Source organism: Danio rerio, chromosome 18 (genome assembly GCF_052040795.2).
Source record: "Danio rerio strain M-AB ecotype USA chromosome 18, GRCz13ab, whole genome shotgun sequence".
In the NCBI taxonomy this organism is placed as follows: Eukaryota; Metazoa; Chordata; class Actinopteri; order Cypriniformes; family Danionidae; genus Danio; species Danio rerio.
This window is the reverse complement of record NC_141038.1, coordinates 26,700,373-26,723,367: the sequence shown is the minus strand read 5'-3', so window position 1 is coordinate 26,723,367 and position 22,995 is coordinate 26,700,373. Positions and strand designations below refer to the sequence as shown.

The window sequence follows — 22,995 nt, the reverse complement described above, 5'->3', positions numbered from 1 at the left end:
GGAGTCACTGCAAAATTGAAATTTAAAGTTACCAAAATGTTTGTCATTTGCATGTGTGTTCAAGGCCTATGACCGTGTGCGTATTTAATGCTAGTTTAAAAGATTCAGGCACAAGAAATTATAATAATTTTAACTTTAAGAGAAAAAAAAATGTATACACTCACTGGCCACTTTATTAGGTACAGTTTACTAGTACCAGGCTGGACTCACTTTTGCATTCAGAATGCTTTAATCCTCTGTGACAGTGGTTCTTAAACTTTTTTCCATCAAGTACCACCTAAGAAAAAAAAAATTGTCTCTAAAAGTATCACCAAAATGAGCAGTCCTGAAATACAGTAGCATAGTAAGGCCAGTATAGCAGCTCCAGTTCTGCACAGTTCAAAAACGTGGCAGATTGCTTCCTATTATTCAGACTATTTATTATTTTAAGGAACTTTAAACATTATGAAAAGTCTGAACGTTAACACTGTACTGTGCTTATATGTAAAAAAGAAGCAAAAAAAATGAAAAAAAAGTCAACATTTAAATTAAAATGTGCTTTTAAAAGTAAAAAATGGTAAGTTACAGTTCTTAAAAAGTAAAAAGAAAACTTAAATTTAAAGTATGAACATATAGTTGTTAATTCATCAACACCTGGAAATGTTGCCTGGACCTCAGAAATATAGGCTATATGTCATATAATAAATAATATTATATGTCATATTCATATTCAAATAATTTTTGATACATTTTGAAATATATGTACCAGGTACATATGACATATTTAATTCCTGTGGGTACCACTAGAATGAAGCCCACGCACCACTAGTGGTACACGTACCAAAGTTTGAGAACCACTGCTTTGTGGCATAGACTCAACAAAGTACTGAAAATATTCCTCAGAAATTGTGGTCCATAATGACATGATAGCATCACGCAGTTGCTTCAGATTATTTGGCTGCACATCCATGATGTAAATCTCCCATTCCCCCACACACCTGAGATAATTTGGGTTTTATGACATGGAACGTTATCCTGCTGGAAGTAGCCATTAGATAATGGGTACACTGTGGATGGATATGGTCAGCAACAATACTTAGGTAGGGTGTGGCACCAGCCCGTATGGCACCAACAACCATGCCATGTTCAAAGTCACTTAAATCACCTTTCTTCCCCATTCTGATGCTCGGTTTGAACTGCAGCACATCGTCTTGAACATGTCTACATGCTAAATGCATTGATTTGCTGCCATATGGTTGGCTGATTAGAAATTTGCGTTAACGAGAAGTTGGACAGTTGTACCTAATAAAGTGGCCGGTGAGTGTATATGAGAAACTAAACATTGTTATTTTAAATTTAATTTCAATTTGTGTACCCAAAGGCTCCTAGACTTCCAGAAAACCATAAAGCACTGAAAATTAAATTTGTGTCTTTGCTTTTCTGTATTTATAAATGCTTGTTATTGGTTTCTTGTATTTTTTCAGATGCCTATACAAAATATCTAAAATTATTCATTCTTTCCAAACATAACTATTAGTTTTGTCTGGCAAAATTATACTCAATTTAATACAATTTAATAAAAATAAAATATCGTAATTTTTTTTTTCCAATATTGCGCAACCCTATTGTTTAGGAATATGTTAGACTGCATTGAATTGGACAGTGTTGGATTATGAAGTATTTGGTAAATTAAATTGTACTTAGGGTTTGTATAGTTGCCTGTACAAATTTTTTGATTTTGCCATCTGCCATATACACTGTATGCACATGTACTTATCATAAACAACAAGCATGCTCAAACATAGACGAAAATGAGGTTGCCCTTCGAACAAACAACATTTATTTACTGTAACATACAGATGTGCTGCTCTGTATATTATTTTACTCATATTTTAGGAATTCAATTTATAATATCGACTTCATACTTTGTTGGTCCTACATTGTCTGTTGATTCAGTTGTGTATACAGTATGTCTTTATTGGGTGACACTGGATAAGCCAATGCTGAAGTTCAATGTACAATCTTGAACAGCCCCAGTTTAATGATCATAAAGCAAGGCAAGATCATAACATATAACCTATTTTTCAGAGGCATGTTTGATTCATTGATTTTATAAGGCTGATTTTGACTGGAGTTTCTTATACCACACTCTTAGGCAGGGGTGCCCAAACTTTTTTCTTATGAACGGACAAAAACCCAAACTTTATTGAGGCTATAGTGGCCCGAAGGTAAATAAAGTTGCCATGGGTAATTTCTTTATTTATTTACTAATATTTTAAAATAACAAGTAAACATGGCTTTACATTAACTATTACATATATTTTATATTACATTTTATGATGAACTGTTTTACTAATTTATAACAGTTTTTCCCATGATTTACTCACTGATGTCTTCGTCATAATGCTCTATCCATCAAGTGACGGTATTTACATTTTAAAAACTCAGATTAATTTACAACATTTAATTTCGGTTTGCTTTTTTGTAGCTCTGAGGATGTCTGCTAAAAGGATTCTCCCCAACTTTGTCCATCATTCTCACTCTCTTCTCATGGGATGGTGGGCCAAATCAAAGGTTACAATGGGCCAACTTTGGTCCACAGGGCCTACTTTGGGCATCTCTGGTCTAAAGGTACAAATGTTGTTATTTGGATGGTACCTTTTCAAAAGTGTCCATATTAGTACCATAATGATACATATTAGTACCTAAATATATACTACTGTGCATTTTAAGTGCTAATATGTGGCTTTACGTTACCATTATGTAGCTTTTTGTTAAAAAAAATGTACATTATGATTAGGTACTGCCTCAGTGACAGCATTTGTTTCTGAGAAATGTAGTTGACTAGTCAATTAACATTTCTTTCTCAAACCAGGTCAACTTATGACTCAATGGACCATTTATTTAAAGGGCTATTTACTTAATTTCAGAATGAGACAGTCAGTTGAAAGCATTGCATATTATAATCAATACAATTTAAATAAACTTACTCAATAAATAGTGTCCAATGAATCACATTATTGCTTAATGTCATGACTGACCATTCAGAATAAAGCATAAAAAACAACAACTAAATAATAGGATATTGATTCACAATTAGAGGAAATCAATAAGTTAATAGTGTTTTGCCCATTGAATTGAAATGATCTCTCAGTCAAAGAAATCAGTAGTGCAGAACCGAGAGCTTTGCAAACGCCACCACACAGACTCCTGGAGCTGGATTGCTTTAGAGGAATAGGATTATAGTAAAGAGCGTGGCCTTAATAACATGCTCTTTTTACAGCCATGCCATATTTATGTTGCTCAAAGCTGCTTCATTAAAGGCCGGTGGTTCCTCTTCATGGTTGCCTGGTGGAATTATTTCACTTCCAGCAGCTATTTCTGTCATAGGTTTTGATAAGCATGATGATTATTTCACAGATTGAAAGGCTTTGTCAAACCAATTATTTAATGTGCCATTGTTTTTTATGTCCTGTTCTATGCTATACAATAGCTGTGTTTGACTTGGTTAGACATTTAATTACTTTAATCTGACATGCCCTGATGCCTATTTCAATGTTACTGTATCTCACAATGTACTGTATCTTGTGTACACACTAGAGAAAGTTAAGACCGCTGCTTTATTTTGAACTAATCTTGAACATCTCACATTATATCTATACATTATAACATGTGTTACAATTTTTTATGACTTCTGTATGGTGTCAGCCCTTGACATGTTAATATCAATACTAATTAATGCAAGTAAACACCCATCTGGGACTCACAAAATAAAACTGGAGCTATGTATAGGTTGTTAATGTGACGTTGCATTTTCATTGTCATTTATGACAAAAATCTATATAGTTACACTGAAAAACATCCATTCAAAGAGTTTTTTTTTTAAAGATAAGTGGTTGCAAACATTTATTTATTTACAATGACATTCATTTGGGCTGAATTTAAACAAACAAATTAAGTTGTACATTATTAAATTTAATTAGTTTGTTTAAATATATCCCAATTAATTGTTTGAAACAATTTCAGAAATCATATTTTTCAGTGTACTGTAGAAATCTCCAAACTGTCCTATGGTGTGGCTGTTTCAAGCATAGTTAAATAAATTACAGCTTTTATCATTTAAAAAGAAAATAAAAGAAATATTATCAAATACTTCAGGCCCAATTTAATGAATATTTTAGTAAATGCAGCCATTAAAAACATAAGACCTTGACGTAAAAACCGACTGTAATTATTCTGGCGTTACTCTTTTATGTGGCAGTTGCTCATCCAGCCAGTGGGGGGGGGGGGGGGGGGTCCAGTTGAAGGACCCCATTTAAGATCATATCACTGAAGCCTCCAGTGAAAGCTCATGAAGTGGACCACCTAATGTCATGCTAAAATATCAAGTGTAACATTGTTTACAGTCATATCACTCTGCAGCCCAAAACCGGTTACTCTCTGAAGCTAAGCAGGGCTGAGCCTGGTCAATACCTGGATGGGTGACCACGTAGGAAAACTAGGTTGCTGTTGGAAGTGGTGTTAGTGAGGCTGGCAGGGGGTGCTCAACCTAAGGTCTGCGTGAGTCCTAATGCCCTAGTAAAGTGAAGAGGACACTATACTTTCAGTGAGCACCGTCTTTCAGATGAGACTATAATAGCGTTGTCATGATACTGGAATTCGATACCAATCAGTACTGAAATTGTAAAAACGTCAATTTCCCGTAAACATTTGAGCACTGTGCAGCACATTCTTAAACAGCGATGATTGACAGAAATGACTCTGATTGGCCGTGAAGGGGATCGGTTCACCGAACTCACCACTGTTTACTGAGTGTAACCACAGAGACAGGGACCCTGGAGCATTTTAAAGCAGCGATTCATCAGCGGATCGCTCATATGTCAGCTTATAGACAAACCAGCTCATCAACGTGACTTTGAAATGCTCCAGTGTCCCTGTATCTGTGATTACACCCAGCAAACAGCGGTGAGTTTGGTGAACTGATGAACTTTACGGCCAATCAAAGTCATTTCTGTTGAGCATATGAACACAATGCAAATCGTCGCTCTTTAAGAACGTGCTCTACAAATCAATTCAATTGATAATGAATTCCAGTATTCTGACAACCCCAGACTGTAACTGAGGTCTTGACTCTCTGTGATCATTAAAAATCCCATGGCATTTAAAAGAGTAGGGGTGTAACCCCAGTGTCCTGGCCTAATTCACTCCATCAGCCCTTACTTATCATGGCCTTCCAATCATTGTATTGCCTCTATCATTGTCTTTTCATTTCACTGCTTTCGCGTCATCCAAGTGGATGCTGCTGACTAGTGGTGGTGGTGCGGAGGGACCCACCCTCATTATTGTAAAGCGCTTTGGGTGTATAGCCATACAAAATAAAATGCCCTATATAAATACACATTACTTACTTACTATAGCCACAAATAGCCACAAAGTCAAACGTACAGTATCTCTCTTTCAGTGTTCAGCGTGTATATGACTCATTTATAATACAGTCATAAAAAAGTGATTTGTTTCAGTGGTTTTAAATGTAAGTACCCCAAATTGCAAGTGCAACCTATCATTTGAAACACTATTTTGTATAGAAAAGGGTGGATATAAAGCTGCAGAATGACATACGTTTACTTTTTTACTTTATTACACTCTGCCTTCAATCTTCGAACTTCAATCTGTCCTTAATAGAACTACTGTCTTTCTCAAATTGCGCAATGGAACAAATGATGACTGTACATTACACATTAACATACAATCTTCTCATTTGTTTATTCCAGGTAAGTGTGTTGACCACGTTGGAGCGGCGCTTCAATCTTCAGAGCGCTGATGTCGGTGTCATCGCAAGCAGCTTTGAGATCGGCAACCTGGCCCTCATTCTCTTCGTTAGTTATTTTGGTGCTAAAGCCCACCGTCCTCGTTTAATTGGCTGCGGAGGCATTGTCATGGCTTTGGGAGCCTTGCTTTCTGCATTACCAGAATTCCTCGCCAGTCAATACAAGATCACAGACACTTGGAGCAAAGATCAGGGCCGAGATGTTTGCTCCAACACCTCAAAAGCTGATGAACCATGTGGAAACAGAGCAAACACCAACATGATGTACCTGCTTCTGATTGGAGCACAGGTGTTGCTGGGAATCGGCGCGACACCCGTTCAGCCCCTGGGTGTTTCCTACATAGACGATCACGTGCGGAAGAAAGATTCTTCGCTCTATATCGGTATGTAAGAGATGGTTTCTAATTCATTTAGCAGCAATGCGGTGACTTTTTTACTGTCTCATTCTGTTTGTTGTAGGAATGTCCTAATACAACATTTTAACTTCCAATATAATACAGATATTGCAGCCTTCAGTACTAACCGATACAAATCCGATACAATAATCAGCACAAATCATGAATACTTTACTTTTACCTATTTCGTTGAGTGGAATGTATGAACGGCTAGATCAAACCAAGAACAAAAGTCAGCAACAGTCAGTAAAGAAAACAACGACCAATGTATTTACTATTAGTTGCATAAATGTGAACCTTTTACATAAGGATATATAAAAAAAGAATTAAAGAATAAATATTAAGACCCTGAAAAATAATTAAATTTTTTTACATTTTTAAAGTGCAAAATACTAATTAAAGGTCACTTCAGTTATTTATTTTTTACCATCAGCAAATGGTAAAAACAGCTGAGAGCAGGAACATAAGAAAAAAACATTGTTAACTGACTAACTGCTAAAGGTTGAGTGTTCAAAGTTTCAATTTCACACACAGCTTCTTGATGAATTTTTGCTCAAGTTTCAAGCTGAAAAATATCTTTCACACTGGGCAGCAGAAATAGGGAGTTATTGTTATAAGTTATTGTTAAATTAATAAAAATGTGCAGGATGGTTAGTACACATTTATATGATCAGATCTGTTTAATCGTTGTTTGTATCATATAAGATTATGGCTGTATCAATGTTCCCAAACAAAACATTATTATTATATAATAATATGTATTGCACATATTATCTTTAACATAAATAAACTTGCTGTAGATGGATTGAAACACCTGTTCTCCACAGCACATTAAATAATGTGACTTTTAAGAATAATTTTATTTATCAAATTTACTTTATTTGCATAATATATTGCACTGATTCAGCCCTACTGCCCACATGGGAAAAGTACGACAATGTAAAGAAAGACAGAACTGCAAACTCATGTGCAAAGCTGACACTGTTTATCAGAGCACTTTCTCTTTCTGGGCTTTTTAAAGAAGAGTTAAATATGGGAATGCCTCTAATACCATTCTTTAAAATAAAGAAATAGGATCTTTATTTTAAACTGTAATGGCTCTCAGCAACAGAATGATTTCCTACTATCCATGTGCACCACTGACAGGTCAAATCTGCTCCCTCTCTCTCTCTCTCTTTCTCTCTCTCTCTCCCTCTTTAGTCTTGGTGCTGCTGAGAGATTGAGATGCACCGGCCAAAGTTTGCATGTAAAGAAATGCAAAAACGCATGCAGCTACAGAAAATGAAAGCAGAATCCGGGACATGTTAGGCGATTTAGAAATCTTGGCTAAATGCATTTTTAAGTCCCAAATAGAGGACATGTCCAGAAAAAAAGAGGATGTATTGTCACCCTAAATAATGTGCTGGATCAGTCTATTTAGTAAAAGGCTTTTCTTTTCCGTGTGTCCTCGCGCTCTTCTCAAAGCTACTACCAAAGTCAGAACAGATGTCCAGCGCGTATCTGTGGGTCTGCAGCAGCAGAGCATGAAGACTGTGCCGGAGTATTTGCCGTCATTCGGTGCTTTGCGTTGCTTAACAGCGTATACAAAACCCTTGACGTGAAGTAAATAAATCAGATGTGGTGTTGTTGATAGTGTCAGCATGTGCTACCATCACAATAGATTTCTATCGTAATACACTATAACTTAGTGTGAAGAGCATGTTAAATCTTAAAGTGACTTTGCTAGCAAGCAGTGTTGTGATCACGTGGGCTTTGCACGCTGGCTCTGGACGCTGCTGGCTAGAATAGCTGTAACGGAGTCTAGAGCACATCAGACTGCTTATATCGAAGATTTTAGCGCAGTCCGATATAGTTTTTTGGACTAATATCGGACCTATTTCCAATCAATATCGGATCGGGACATCCCTAGTTTGTTGTTGTTTGTTTTTTCTTACAAGGAAATTGTCTGATTCTGATACAGATTTTTTTGTCATTTTTAATCATATTAATTTGAATTGTATAATTGCAAAATACAACGTAAAAAGTATTATGATTGATCTTATTGAAATTATTTTAATAAAACATGTGTACAAAACAAAAACAGTACACTGAAAAAAAAGGATGTCTGCAAACTTGTTGCAAACTATTTAAAGGGGTTGAATTTAGGCAAGCAAATAAAATTTTGTAATGTTCAACTTAATTTGTTTGTTTAAATTCAGCCAAACAAAATTAATTGTTTACATCAACTTCACTTTTAGTGCAAACATTTAGTAAATCCAAGGTATCATCTTTGTATTGATTTTTCAGTGTGGACAGGCTGAATAAAAAGGCATTTAACTGAGGTAATCTTTAAAGTAAAGGAGATTTAAACTTTTCTGAAAAGATTAGTGCCACTTGTGTTGAATGTGCACTTCTCCTAATGAGTTTTTGAAAAACAACCAAAATCAGTAGATGCTCAAATATTTTGAAAATTCAAACAATATTGAAAAGTTTCAAGAGTCGATGCTCCAAACAGAAGCTATAATAAAACACAAGCACTAAACATGCCTTCTAAAACATCAAACAATCACAGAAGTATCAACTAAACATTTGTTAAATTTGTTTAAGTGAATTCAGAATTCTTATGTATGTATTTATGTGAGTGCTCCATCATTCCTTTTTCACTTCAGCTTTAAAAGCCTCTGTTAACCCGGTGTGATTGGTCTTGGCTCATCCCTGGAGTGTAAGACACATTGAGTACATCATGTGATTAGCTGTTAAATTCAAAGCTGCTTTCCCATGACGGCTCGGCCTGAGCCTGGAGGTTATCATAAAATATCACTGTTTTCAAACAAATGTTACATTATATAGGGCTGCACGATATATCTTTTAACCTCGATATTGCAATGTATGCAAGGAGCAATGTATTCTGCAAATGGAAATTCATATATTTCAGCCACAACCCATCTCTGGAAAAAAAAGCATCCCCTGGTAGGTTGATAGGTGAATCACTTCCATTTAATTAACATATATACAGGCATCAGTTTTGCTTTTGTTTTGTTCACCTAGTAAGTTGAAGCAGAATTATTTAAGGGAAAGCACACATCTCTAGGGCCTAGTAAGTAAAAAGTAGATGATTATCAGGGTGATTTATTGTGGTTTCTGGCCTTCCAGTGGCAAGTCAAAAAGCACTGATGTATTAAAGTGGAACAGCAAATAAGCTAAGCTTGAGCCTGTTATGTGCCATAAAGCACTGGGTCAATATGAAAAAGAGCAGTCTGTGTAAACATATTCCAGATGATCAAGAGTGATATAATAAGATTGTTGCATTATTTTATATTATTATTTTTTTTAATACATATGTCATTTTAGCTTGAAAACTCCAAGCCAAACCTTAAGCAGCACAAAAGTGTAGGCCAAATCAAGTTGTTGATTGATTTTTGTAAAATATAAAGATTCAAAATAATACATAATTAGTGTTTTGGTGCTGCACTGTACTCAAAGTTTTATGTTATCTACTGATTCTTGTTCTAAATATACACAATGCTTTATTTTTGTTATAAAACTGTTGTCACAATGATAGACATTTTATTGTTAAAAGTGTTTTCACACGCACACACACACACACACACACACACACACACACACACACACACACACACACACACACACACACACACACACAAATAATTAATCTAAAAAACAAGACAGAACATGACTTTAAGATCATCCTCAGTGCAGAAGTATATTCAACGTCACTAACTTGTTGATTTAGCAGTTGTCAAGGTGACAAGAACAAGACAAATGTCATGTTCAGAGATAACAGGAAACATATCTTATCAGTACAGGAAGCAAATCTTATCAAAGTGCACAGATTTCCAAGTCTCAAAGTAGGTGGGCTGTGATTTATTTCACATGACTGCTGTGTGCATCTCAGTGATGAGAGCAAGAGGAGAAATGTTAAAGGAAAAACTAAATTCAGTCGCTGTTTGATGCTTTATAGCTTTTATATTGAGGAGTATGAAAGCCTGCTTAAAAATACAAATTACGTCCCACTTTGCATCTCACAATTCAAACCTTTTTTCTTGCAACTCTTTTTCTGAGTTCATTTTGTTTCTCACTTTTTTTTCTCACAGTTTAGATTTTTCCCTGAGAATTTTGTCATTATATCTTGCAAAAGTGACTTGCTAATTATTTATTACATATTTTCTTGTTGGCTAAGTCCTTTTATTTATACGGAGTCTCCACAGTGGAATGAACCATCAACTTATCTAGCACGTTTTTACGCAGCAGATGCCCTTCCACCCGCAACCCATCTCTGGAAAACATCCACACATACATTCAAACACACACTCATTCACTACAGACAATTTGTCCTACCCAATTCACCTGTACCGCATGTCTTTGGATTGTGGGGGAAACAGGAGCACCCGGAGGAAACCCACGAGAACGCAGGGAGAACATGCAAACTCTACACAGAAACGCCAACTGAGCCGAGGCTCGAACCAGCGACCCAGCGAACTTCTTGATGTGAGGCGACAGCACTTCCTACTGCGCCACTGCGTCACCCTTTTATGACATATTTATAATATATCTATTTCTTTCAAATCTGAGTTTGTAAAACATCTCATAGACTTTCCTCAAATATAGTTGTTTAATTTATTCAAGTTTTTGTGAATTTATTTTGCACAATAGCAAATTTATTTATCTTGCAATCTTGACTTCATTTCTCACTAGTTTCAGTTTGTCTTTTAACTGTGATTTGTTTTTCAAATCTGTCAGATGCAAACATTCAGTTGTGAGGTTATAGTTTAAAGTGGTGAAATGCAAACACAATTTTCCAATTTTAGAGTTTGCATCTTTTAAGTTAAAGCCTTACAACTGTTTGTTTTTCTACTAAAGCTCTTCAAAATGAAAGTAAATGTTCTGTTATTATGAGTAAAAGGTTTCAATTACTTTTTTTCTTTTCCTCAAACATGTTTTTAGGACTTTCCTACGAAATGCACTTTCAGTATGAAAAATAGTGGCGTAGTAATATTTAAAAACCAAGGATGAGATACAAACAAACAGTTTTTATTTTTTCTTAGAGCTGCTCATTTATTTTGCACAATATTTATTGGCAATCTTGCAATTTTACCTAATTTCTGAGGTCATCTTATAAATGTTGACTTTTTTCAATTTTGTGAGACAAAGTACAGTTGTGAGGTAACAATTTCTATCACCATTTTCTCAAAGGTTTGAGATTGCAACTTGCAAATTGAAGTTGTAGCCTCCCAACTGTACATTTATGTCCCTAAAAACTCTTTAAATTGCAAGTGTACCTTCTGCCATTCTCGCAAAAAGGTTTCAATTACTTTTCATAATGAAACACTCTTTCAGGTCAAGACAAAATGCACTTTCAGTATTAAAATGTTTAGCAATTTTAGAAAACCAATGACCATAGCATGTTCTCACTCATAAATTGCCTTAAATCTTGACTATTGTGTAATTACATTGTATATTATTAAAAGTTTATATTAAAATATATTTGAAAATAAGTGCTAATTTGTAGGCCTATATGGCTAGTAACTATACTCTCATTCCGGTATAATAATCAAGGAACTATGGCCTAGATGCAAAGGCTGTAGCAAGCACAATAATATTACACAACAACTGAAAATACATCACAGTGGAGTGGAGTCTGAGTGGAGGGCTTTCCCGACGCAATCAGTTTGCAATCAGTTTGGGATCGAGTCCGGGGAACAGCAGGTTCCGGAAATCAGGTGAGACGAAAAACGGAATCCGAAAAATGAGGGCGAGAACGCGGCGGGATCCGAAAACGCGGTCGAAAACGAGGGCTTTTGCTTTTTTTTTTTTTTCCCGATCCGGCGGCTTTTCGCGCGAGAACGGCGCGGGCGCGAACGCCGGTACTCCCGAGAGGCGCCCGCCCGAGACGCGAAAAAGCGCGCACAGCGGCCTCTCGCGAATCTGCGAAAACAAAAAAACGCTCGAATACGTACCTCCCGGGACGTAAATCGCGGTCCGCAGAAATGTCCGCGGGGCTACGTTTCCACAATGAGCCCGGGTTAATCTTAGTACACAATGTAACTACAGAAGAGTCTATTTAAATAGAAAAATTATACAATATTTATTTTTGAAGGGGCGAGATGCTAACGGTCTAATCTGATTCAATGATTTATGTTAAGCTAAGCGGAAAGTGCTCCGTCAGACTTTCAATAATGGTAAATTTTAATTCATTATTTAACTCTATAATCTTATTTTCAAAGATACATTTCCTTTTTAAATAGCCTTTGTATTCCACGTTCGGGCAATTTTCTCATTTAACATACGACAAGAGTCCTCTCCAATCATATTTCATTCTTTCTTTCTTTGCAAAGTACTTATCGTGTTGTATGGATTTTACTTTTCTTTCAGGTTTTTTCTCAAGTTATGCAAAATCCTTTCTTCCTTTTCCTGTTGAGTGATGCTACTTACCCCATAGTTCTTAAAAAAACTTGCAACAGAAAAACCCGTCATTTCAAAAGGGTTTTGGGCAAGCGCAGTTCTTGTTTGACAGCTTGCAGTGGGAAATGGACACACACTGATTTCAGTTTGCAAGCTCAGAGGGAGATTTGAAGCTGTTTCTCCACCGATAAGCCGCACTGCGGAGTTTGAAGGCAAACAAGCAGCGTTTCGTTTGAGAACAATGTTGTATTGTAGTGAAGGCTGTGCTCAGCTGATCGGCTAAATCCCGAGGCTGCAGGCATGGCATGTGCTGCATGAATAGGCCAGATTGTTCAGCCATCACTGAGATTTCTTTTTTTTAATGTTCCGCTAATATATTCTCAATTTGCAACACAACAACAACCTAGCTTGTGTAATTGTTTTTCCACTTGTAGAAACCGTTCAGGTTTATTTGCAATCCACTGATGTAAGCTAAATGCTTGATTCGAATGAGTGAAACTTTTTATGTGTTGTGAATGAACTAGTGCATATCAAAGCAATGCATTTGAGTTATTTAGATTTTTATGCCTTAAGCTTGAGGATTAACATTTAGATGAAGATATTTTCAGAGTGGCCGCATGCTGTTATGTTAATTTTTATTCAGTTTTGGGGATGTAGTGAATATTTGTGTTGATTTCGTGGCAGTATCATCATCAGGCCTATTCATTTATTGCATTTATTTGATCACCAATATAGGAATATCAACAATTTTGTGAAATATGATTATAAATTGAATTTTTTATATTTTTTAAAAAATATTATAAAACTTTAAATATTGTATGTTTTTTTTCTTCTTAATTGTCTTTCTTCAGAAATCATTCTTATGCACTGATATGGTGTCCGATTATGATTGATTATTACTGGTGCTCAATAATTAATAATGACATAATTATCGTTAGATTTTTTTTCTGCTATTTGCTTCTTTTTTGTAATAATAATTTCTAAAACAAAAGCAACCTATACTAGAATGATTGGTAACTTTATTTTGATGGTCCATTTGAGTATTAGTAGACTGTCTGCTTAATATCTGCTGATAATGCTCCTTCAATTGACATTTAACTGACTATAAGAAACTTTGCAAGTACATGTCAACTTAGACTAACCCTAACTCCAACCTAACAGTCTACTAACAGCAATGTAACTTAAATTCAACTAACGGACCATTAAAATAAAGTGTGACCGAATGAATTCTAGAATATCCAGTGACACTGTAGATTAAAGTCGTTACCACATTCACAATTTATTTTTATTTGTTATTAAATAAATGCAGCTTTACAAAAGAAATACAACGATTAAACAATACAATATTATGCATTAGCGTTTAAGTAGTTTTTAGTTGTTTTCTGAACGGATAAGTGTCTGACAGGAAAACCAGGCAGACTTTATATATGCACAAAACCATATATAGACCCTATAAGAGCCTCGGTTACCCTTTATCTTTAATGAGTTAGAACAGACCGCATGATTGTGTCTTTTTATTGCCTGTCAGCTTCATTGAATGTGGCTTTCCGGTCAGTCTGAACCCACAGTTCTATTCTGTACTCCTGCGCATTGCATTCATATGTTTCAGTACACCCCTGCACCTCTCCACAGTGAAAGCCTTCATTAGTGGAGCTTAAAAAACATTCATTAGCAAATTTAGTGTTTTAATGCAAGATGCTCTCAAAGGAAAAAAGCTTCATGAAATACACCTCAGCGTCTGTTATTATCTAACAAGATCTTAAGTGCTAATAAAAGCTAGGCTTAATTTTTTTCCTACTTAAAACTTAAACGAATACTAAATAGAGCTTTTATACTCCAGAAAGCTGTTGGAGAAATATGGTAATGTTGGATGAGACAATTACGACCTGTTGGCTATAGCAACAACTGACTGACTTAATGGTGAGGCTTATTCCTCTAATAAACACCTTCAGATGCATTAAGATGCATGCATGACATGCAGGTGTTTTCTGCTATAATATGTGCCTCAACCTAAATTACAGTTTCATTCCTTTCATATGTTTCTTTGCACGTTTCAGAAAACAAATCCACTAGAGGGCGCTGTCTAATGCTTTTGAATTTGAAATACATTACTTAGAGTATGTTTTGTTGTATGTTGTAAGATCAACGTCATTCTTTTATACGTTAACAAAAGATCACAGATTACAACAAAAGATTACAGATCACCTAAACACTGAAATAAACTCTTCCCTTAACCTATTCAACCAGTATATTGCTTTCGAATGCAAACATTTGAGGATAAAATGGACTGCGACCACGTTGTTGTAACTGGATTTCACATTGCTTTTTATCTCTTTTGCGGAACTGTGCTTCGCTGGATTTGAACCCCAGTGCTTGCATGACAAAAACGACACCGTACAAATGGAGCTACCTTATAGACAGCATTAAGGTGTCTTGTGGTATTTATTTAGTGTTGTGCAAAGAACCGAACAAATATAATCCTTTATTCAATGATAATTTCACGGTAACTATTATAGCTGCCCTGTAGCGTTTATTTACCTGAAAACTGCAATCTAAGGTTTGTTGAAGTATGTTTTTGCAGTTTCACAAAAATGTAGGCTAAAGCACATTTTTCCAATGAGATTCTGTGGTAACTAATTTGTTTTAGGCGGTTATGACATTAGGGGCCCTATCATACACCTGGCGCAATAAGGCGCAAGGCGTGTTTGCCGTGGTTTGTTGCAATTGACATATCAGCACAACTGTAACTTGTATTTGTATAAGGTTATTAGTAGTAGTAGTAGTAGTATTTATTATATGCATATTTATATTTGTTTTATTATATTTGCCGGGTTTTGGAGATGTATGCGTCACTATATGGAGAAGAATAGAAAGTGTGTTTTAATACAACTGAGTTTTTTTTTTTTACTAATAAAACTTTATTTTATTATTATTGTTAATTTATTTGTTTGCTAGAAATTAAAACTGAATTTGGAAATAGTTTTGAAACAAATCTTTGCACTCAGCAAACAAAATTAAATAAATAGGCTAATGGATGTCTATATTTAAGAGAGTTTCCACTGTTTTCTTACTCCACGAAAGTAAAGGAGTAAAAGTAAAGAGAAAGTAAAGTGGCCAAATGGAGGAGGCTTGTTCTTTATCCTTACTGCAGATGCTCTGTTTAACTGTTTTCTCGTTAGTGAAGCATTCAGTTTTTCCACTTACAAAGTCTGCCGTGTAACTAGCACATGCGCCATGGCGTGACACAACTGACTCTAAAGCAAATAGAAGATGAGTTTCTGATTGGTTTAATGCACATTATGCTCAAAACACAACGATATCTTGTTATGCCAAAAAGCACAGCCCTGTTAGACCATGCCTCAGGGTGCAGACCTTGTTTTTCCATCCTTAAAATAGCAAAAGCTGACTTGGACATGCCCTTAATGCTTTTGCAACATGCATTTTAGATCATTAAAATAGCCCTAGATCCCATTATTATACCTGTATTTCTAGTAATTGCGAATTACTGTTTAGCGAGGTGACAATATATCTTTCCATTGAAACTTAATTTCTTGTAAATTTTCACTTTATATTCAACAATTTGATACCATCTTGCATTTGCATTCTTAGTTGTTTTTTTTTTTTTTTTTTTGCATTGACATTCAGCAATATACTTTATTTTTTGTTTTAACAATGTGACTACAATCTAGCCATAAATCCTATATCCTGTAGTTTTGACTTCAATCTTACAGTTAAAATTATCGACTATGCATATCAGTTATCTGCAGGGGCTGTGATTTGGGGACTCTAAGCAACTTCAGGTATGGGGTCCTAGCAATAAAACTCAAAACATTCTTAAAAACTTTCTCTATTTTTTTTTTTTTTAGTTGTTTGCTTGTTTTTTGTAAATACTGCATCTTAAAATATAAATTAAATATAATAAATTCAGAAATGAAAAAGCAAGCCCATAAACTAACTATGTGTACAGGTAATTAACCATATTTGTGATTAGATTGTAATATTTGCATGTGCAGTACGGAAGGAACGTTCCACTATTCATGAGAGCTTCCAGTTTTATAAAGAAGTAATAACATAAAAATCTTAATGGTTATAGACAGATTTTTCAACGTACCATCAAAATGTACAAAAGAGCTATAGCTATTTAATATAGACTTCTTGGCATTAGTCGGAGCCCGCTAATTCCCTCAATATTTGAACCAATGTTATGTCTGTATTAATTACATCTTGAAACGTAGCTTAATATCTCACAGTCAATCTTGATCCCTCACATTATGACTTTATGTCTTGCTATTTCTTATGTATTTTTAAATATTTTTTAATGTATGTATCGTTAAAGTTAAATCAAATTGATTCGATGAAAATAAAATAAAAATGCAACAAGAGCCATGCTATCCATACATTTGTTGTCTGATAATGAATAAGAAACTTTTGAACATTTCTTGTATACGACTGCTATAATTTTGGAATGCATGTTGTCACTGTAGCAGTAATTTTAAAGTACAGTCATCCATTCTAAATGGCAGAGGTCAGTAAGCTATGCATACTGTGTTTTACTGTATGCCCTGTGCTTTACATGTGTCTGCAGTCTACTTAAATAAGACCAGCAGATGACTGACACAAGTGCTTTTAGAGCGGTCTTCTGGTTGATCTGTGTAGGAGTGAAGACGTAATTAAAGAATGAGGCTGGAATGCCAACCAGCCAGCCATGAGGTAGGTCTGAACTGGCCCGGCAGCACATGCATACCAACAGCCCTATGAAAAAAACAACTCCCACAGGGGGAGCTTGGCTTTTCCTGCTTCCTTACAGTAAAGCCTCCCACAAATCTGCCCGCCGTGCCAACTGCTTTTCATCAGAAAATGCCCAGATTTAAGCTATTAGGTCACTATTAGCCCCCTCTTCTTGCTGTAGCTGATGCACACATGAAGATGCATCATGTATATGCTGAGGCAGCATAATGGTGTGTTAGTGGACACCTTTAGGAGCAACAGTAGGTCAGAGGTCACCCTTTTCTGCAACACTGCCTGAACATATCGATGTAGCAGCTCTATCTCTGTGTTTTGGACTATATCTAACAAACTTTTTTGGCTTTGTACCTGGCAACTATTAATCAATCGTCTATTAAAGTAATTTAATTGATGTAATACTTGTAATTGGGGCTATATATGGTGTTATACTATATATTTAATACATAGTACTATATATATATTATTACATATTATATTACTTTATTTGCATTTGCAGTATATATTTCAAGTTGCATCTTAAATGTAATATCCTACAACCACAATTATTTCTTATAATTATGATTTTATATCTCACTGTGTCTGTATGCACAATACCTCCTCTTCGGACCTTCTTTTGGGTTCAGAACTTAATTCACCATGGTAGAAAGGTGCTGGAACCATTACTTTAATAATGTAACTTAAACTTTTGGTATATATTAACATGATAGGATCACCCAGCTATTGCAGATTTGTCAGGGCTAATTCGCAAGAATGTCGCATCCGATCCTTTCAGAAACGAACAAACGCGTGAATGACATCAAAAAAATTAAGGAGAAATCCGAAAAAACAAATTAGCAAATGATTCTTTCAGCAACCTAAAACATGAACAAACTTCCATGTTTAGCTATTATCATCACCCTTTGGACTATTATGAACACAGAATGACGGAATTACTTTCTAATAAGAGGTTACAAGTGCTGGTGAAGATTAAAGATACAAATGAGAGGTTTGCACTGACTGTGGGCTATATGTTGCTTGTTGTTGATGAACACAAATAAGGACTAAATGTATGCGGTGTGTAGTTTTTTCGGTAATTGATAACATATCAGAGTCTGTAAGGGTCTGTATGTGTTCACACTGTAAATGTTGCATTTATTTATTTATCTTATATAATTGCAGATGTTACAGTAGGCTATTTCGCACTTATTGATCTGCAGTTATAATCAAATCATGTTCATAGTAAGGTTAGAAATGAACATTTATACACAAGTATTTATGTGTGTAAAGCATCTGTTTTCTGAGAAGTGCTTCTCGCATTATATGTGAACGACCTGTACAGCTTTACTTAGACATTTCCTCATGCAAGAATGATGTACTAAATAATAATGACTAAAACTTTTTGTCCACCATATTTCGGCTGTGGAAACACAAGCCTGATGAAGGTGACTCACACTCAACCGTACCGTACCGTACTGTACCACTCAGTGGAAACGACCCATGAGTTTCACATGGTTCATAACAATGCTATGCTAATCCTAACAATGCAATGCTAATAATCTTATCAATGCTTAGTTGCTACTATAGGACCCAAAGTATGCCTAAACAACAGCCTCCATGCTACAGCAGCACCTTCCTGATCCATTAATAGAAAACAGGATGGACTCATAATTTCATTTTACTTATGCCAAGTTCTTTTCAAATGTTGACTTTATCATTTGACAATATTTAACTATGTAGCTGATCGTCATGTCATTTATAAGAGTTTGCTTTTTTACTGCAGATAAACAGAGCATTTGCCTGCTAGCAAACAAATACAGACAGGACTCTGGAGTCAAAATGGACGCTGTTCCCAGAGCTCCTGTAACCTTTTGCAGTCCACTGCTAAATTTGGGTCTTCCCACAGGGGCTCGACTGAAAACAAATCGCAGCATGTACATACAGGGATCAGGGTACTGCCATGACAGTCAGGAATGCTTGAACCCCAAACTGGGTCACCACACTAAATAAATAAATACAAGGTTTTTGCTGTTTGTTCAATTCAATTTAAGCTTAAACAACACAATTTCTTTTGACACTTTATTTATATTATGTTTCAACTCAAATCTCTAAAAAAAAGTAAATCATTTTGTGCAGAGATGACATCAATATATTTTGTTGACATACAACTGAGTGGGTAGTTAATTCAAAGTCCAGCATGATATGCATGTGTTAAAAAGGGAAAAACCAAGTGTAGTTAGTTGGCTGTTAGGTAAAGAGAAAGACCTGGGTTATTTTATATTACTTGTTAATCGTAGTTATTTATTTGCTGATATTGACTTAGTTTAAAGATTTTTTAATTAGGTTTGGTGTTTTCAGCTTCATTAACATCAATAATGTTTGTTGCTTCACACAAAGAGCCAATAATATTTTTTTTTATCTGCCTGGTCCATATCTTACATTTATAAACAATCAACGTTATTAAAATAGTTGTGGATTTGACCTACAATTATTAACAAAACATTCTTTTTTATCTCAGTGATTAAGATTATTTAACTCAACAAGAGTAAACTGTGTTATATTCACAAGATAATATGAAAAGTGAAAGTGGTTTGGTCTAATTAATTCTAATATGACCATTTGCCCAAATATTAAGTTGAAGTATTACCATTCCATATGTGGAAATGTGGGTCAATATTATATTAAGTTCCACCAATGATTTATTTGCATGCTTTACATGCTTTCCAGTGTCAGTAACATGATTCCTGTATGTTGACGCAGACGATTGGATGGTCCACAATCTGTAGACAGGGTTTATTCACTTAAACACATTGAGTATCCAATATCTAGTAACTGATTAAAATCAATGAGGTTACAAAAATTTCCAGACAAATCTACAACAAAAGCTATAGATTCAGAAATGCATGGACAAAAATCACCAAAACATTGATAAGGAGTCTTTCTACTTGGGTTTCAAATTGAAAAATGTAAAAATTGGCCAGTGATGTTTGTAAAAAAGTAAATATGCAATTTTATGCAGTGAAGTCCAAATATTGCAGAGGTAAATGCTGCTTGCTTTACTCTTCTGGGTAGAGTTAACCCAGACCTGCTCTGGGCTTCATCACTGCACTCGGGCCAAAGAAGAAAAAGCAGATGAGTGGCTGATGAAGGCAGAGAAGAAGTTGTTGGTTTGGATGCTTAACAGTGTCTTTAAACTACAAAATGCAAGCAGCAAATTCACTGTTTGAAAATTAGTTTGAACTAATTTAATTTGTTGAAGTTTGGCTAATGTATGTGGTAGATGAATTTTTGCCTGCTGTTAAACATCTAATGTGTGCACCCTGTTAAGATATTGCGATCATTTCTCTATTTTTAAGCAGCATATTTATTTATTATTTTTCACTGTGCATATTACTATAGAATACAGATTACACCATCAATAACAATTTTGTTTACACAGCAAACATTTTACATGCCACCACTCCAGTTACCAAAAACAAAAGGAAAAGATAAATAAATATAAGATAGAATAATAAAAAAATGTAAATGCAGGGTTATGTTTAACTAGAGCTATAAGCATGTCATTTGAATTATTTTTGTTATGCGAAATTAATAATGAATATGTTAACTGAAACAAGCTATTTCAAAAGCTATAAAATTATTTTATTTTAATAAGTTGAATAAATAGATATATGTAACCACACATCTTTTTAAATTGGTCTTAAATGTTTACGCGTTTACTTTTTCAGAATATGTGCATTATATTGAATTATGGTAGTCATTTTTCTTTAACATGTGGTTAAAATAGTAAATATTATATTAAAAATACAAGCAAAAATGACATATGTCAACAAGAATACTGAAACTAAAATGCTAAGCTTATTAAAATAAAAATATGTATAAGACTACAGTGTAAAAAAAATCTGTTTTCTATATTTTCAAATTGCATGATGGGATCTTGATCTTTCTTAAAACAACTTTTAACCTTGAAAAGTTTTAAAAAAGTGACTTTAATGAACATTTTTAATAGTTTAAAGTGATATATTGTCTAGGTTGCAAAAACCTGGTAATAAGCTGCCAAGACATTTTGTTATTTTACAAATTTTGTTCTATATTAATTTTTAAACAATATCTTGTCTCAAACTACTAAAATGGCAATAACAGTCACTGTTAAACTGTAGAGTTGAATTTCCAACATCAAAGTCAACAGAGCAGAGACATCATAAATGCAATTTATAACAGGAAATAAACACAAACAAATTAATTAACATATTTTTTGCCAGTGTACTTGATAAAGATGCAGCAGTATTTTCCTTGCGATTTTGAAAATGTTGACATCTATATGACAAAAGAAACCACTTTACACATATCTGCACAAACCACCTTTGTTATACACTGTTTCGTATACCAGGCCAGTATTTAGTGTTGTCATCTGATTAGTAAACAGTACCTAAAGAGATATGGCGATATGCCATCATCAGCTCAGTGGTTGTGTCTAAACTACCTCCACTTTAATACCTGGTTTGAAATGTATGCATTATAATTTCAAAAAATGCTGTTGTTGTGTCAAAAAGTGGCTAAATGTACAAAGAGTTTCCAGTTTTTGACTGAAACTGTTGTGTAATCGACCCTCTTAAATAACATTGCTTTTAGGTACACTTACACTGTAAACCTAGCTGTTGCCATTACTGAAGATATTAGGTTAATATAACTTTCATTCATTCATTTTATTTTTGGCTTAGTCCCTTTGTTAATCTGGGGTTGCCACAGCAGAATGAACCGCCAACTTATCCTGCATATGCTTTATGCAGCAGATGCACTTCCAGCCGCAACCCAACACTGGGAATGTTAATATTACTTTACATTACTTAAAATTATCTTACTCATTGGACAGCAAAAAACTTTTAAATAATATTTTAGGTTATTAGTAATTAAAATTTCAATTTCTTTAAACGATTAACCATGTCTCTATTTAAAATGATTGGTTGCGCTTGAAATTCTGCCTTGAAAACCGCACTGATTGGTCGATATATGTTATATGATACAAGGAGGTCGTTTTGCTTGTGATGCTGCATTTTGCTGAAGCGCAGCAAGACAGAGGCACTACCTAAACCCATCTGACGAAAGAGAAAAGTTCAGTTAGTAAGTAGATAATTAAATGCTTTATGCATTATGTACTTAATTGGTATATATACGCAGTGGTGGCACAGTGGATAGCACAGCAAGAAGGTCGCTGGTTCGCGCTACAGGTGAATTTTGTAGGCTAAATTGTCTGTAGTAAATGTGTTTATATCCTGATTGGGGGTTGAGCTTTGAGCTAACGACTCACCTCGTAAAAAAAATTTATGTTTTTTAAAAAAAAATTTTACATTTTTTTTTTCCAACATGGTGCGGCTAAATATCAACTTCGATATAAATGGCCCTGGGAGTAAATAAATAAAGAATATATAAGCTAATAAATTTCAAAGTTTAGTCTATTAGCCATTTTAAGTTATCTGTACTTAAACATTAAAGTTATTTGTAATTAAACATTTAAGTTAATTTAATAATGAGACCACATTTGGTCAACTCAATTATTTGAGCTGTCGATTTCTCATTACTCAAACGAACTGAGGGAATCGCTTTCCTCAAATCATGTGAGTAGTCTCAACTTATTAGTTTTTACAGTGTAGTAATTTTATTTCTAATAAA

General features: G+C 34.7%; 1 protein-coding gene across 3 annotated transcripts in view; it reads left to right on the top strand.

Moving 5' to 3' along the window:
* slco3a1a (solute carrier organic anion transporter family member 3A1a) overlaps positions 1-22,995 on the top strand; it is a 111,805-nt gene that overhangs the window by 20,452 nt on the left and 68,358 nt on the right. For all 3 annotated transcript variants that reach the window (XR_015514411.1, XR_015514410.1, NM_001045188.2), the window contains 1 exon segment: positions 5,751-6,189. Coding sequence is in view for 1 of the 3 variants with exons in the window: in NM_001045188.2 (NP_001038653.1) it covers positions 5,751-6,189 (439 nt within the window). In the remaining 2 variants the exon portion in view is untranslated.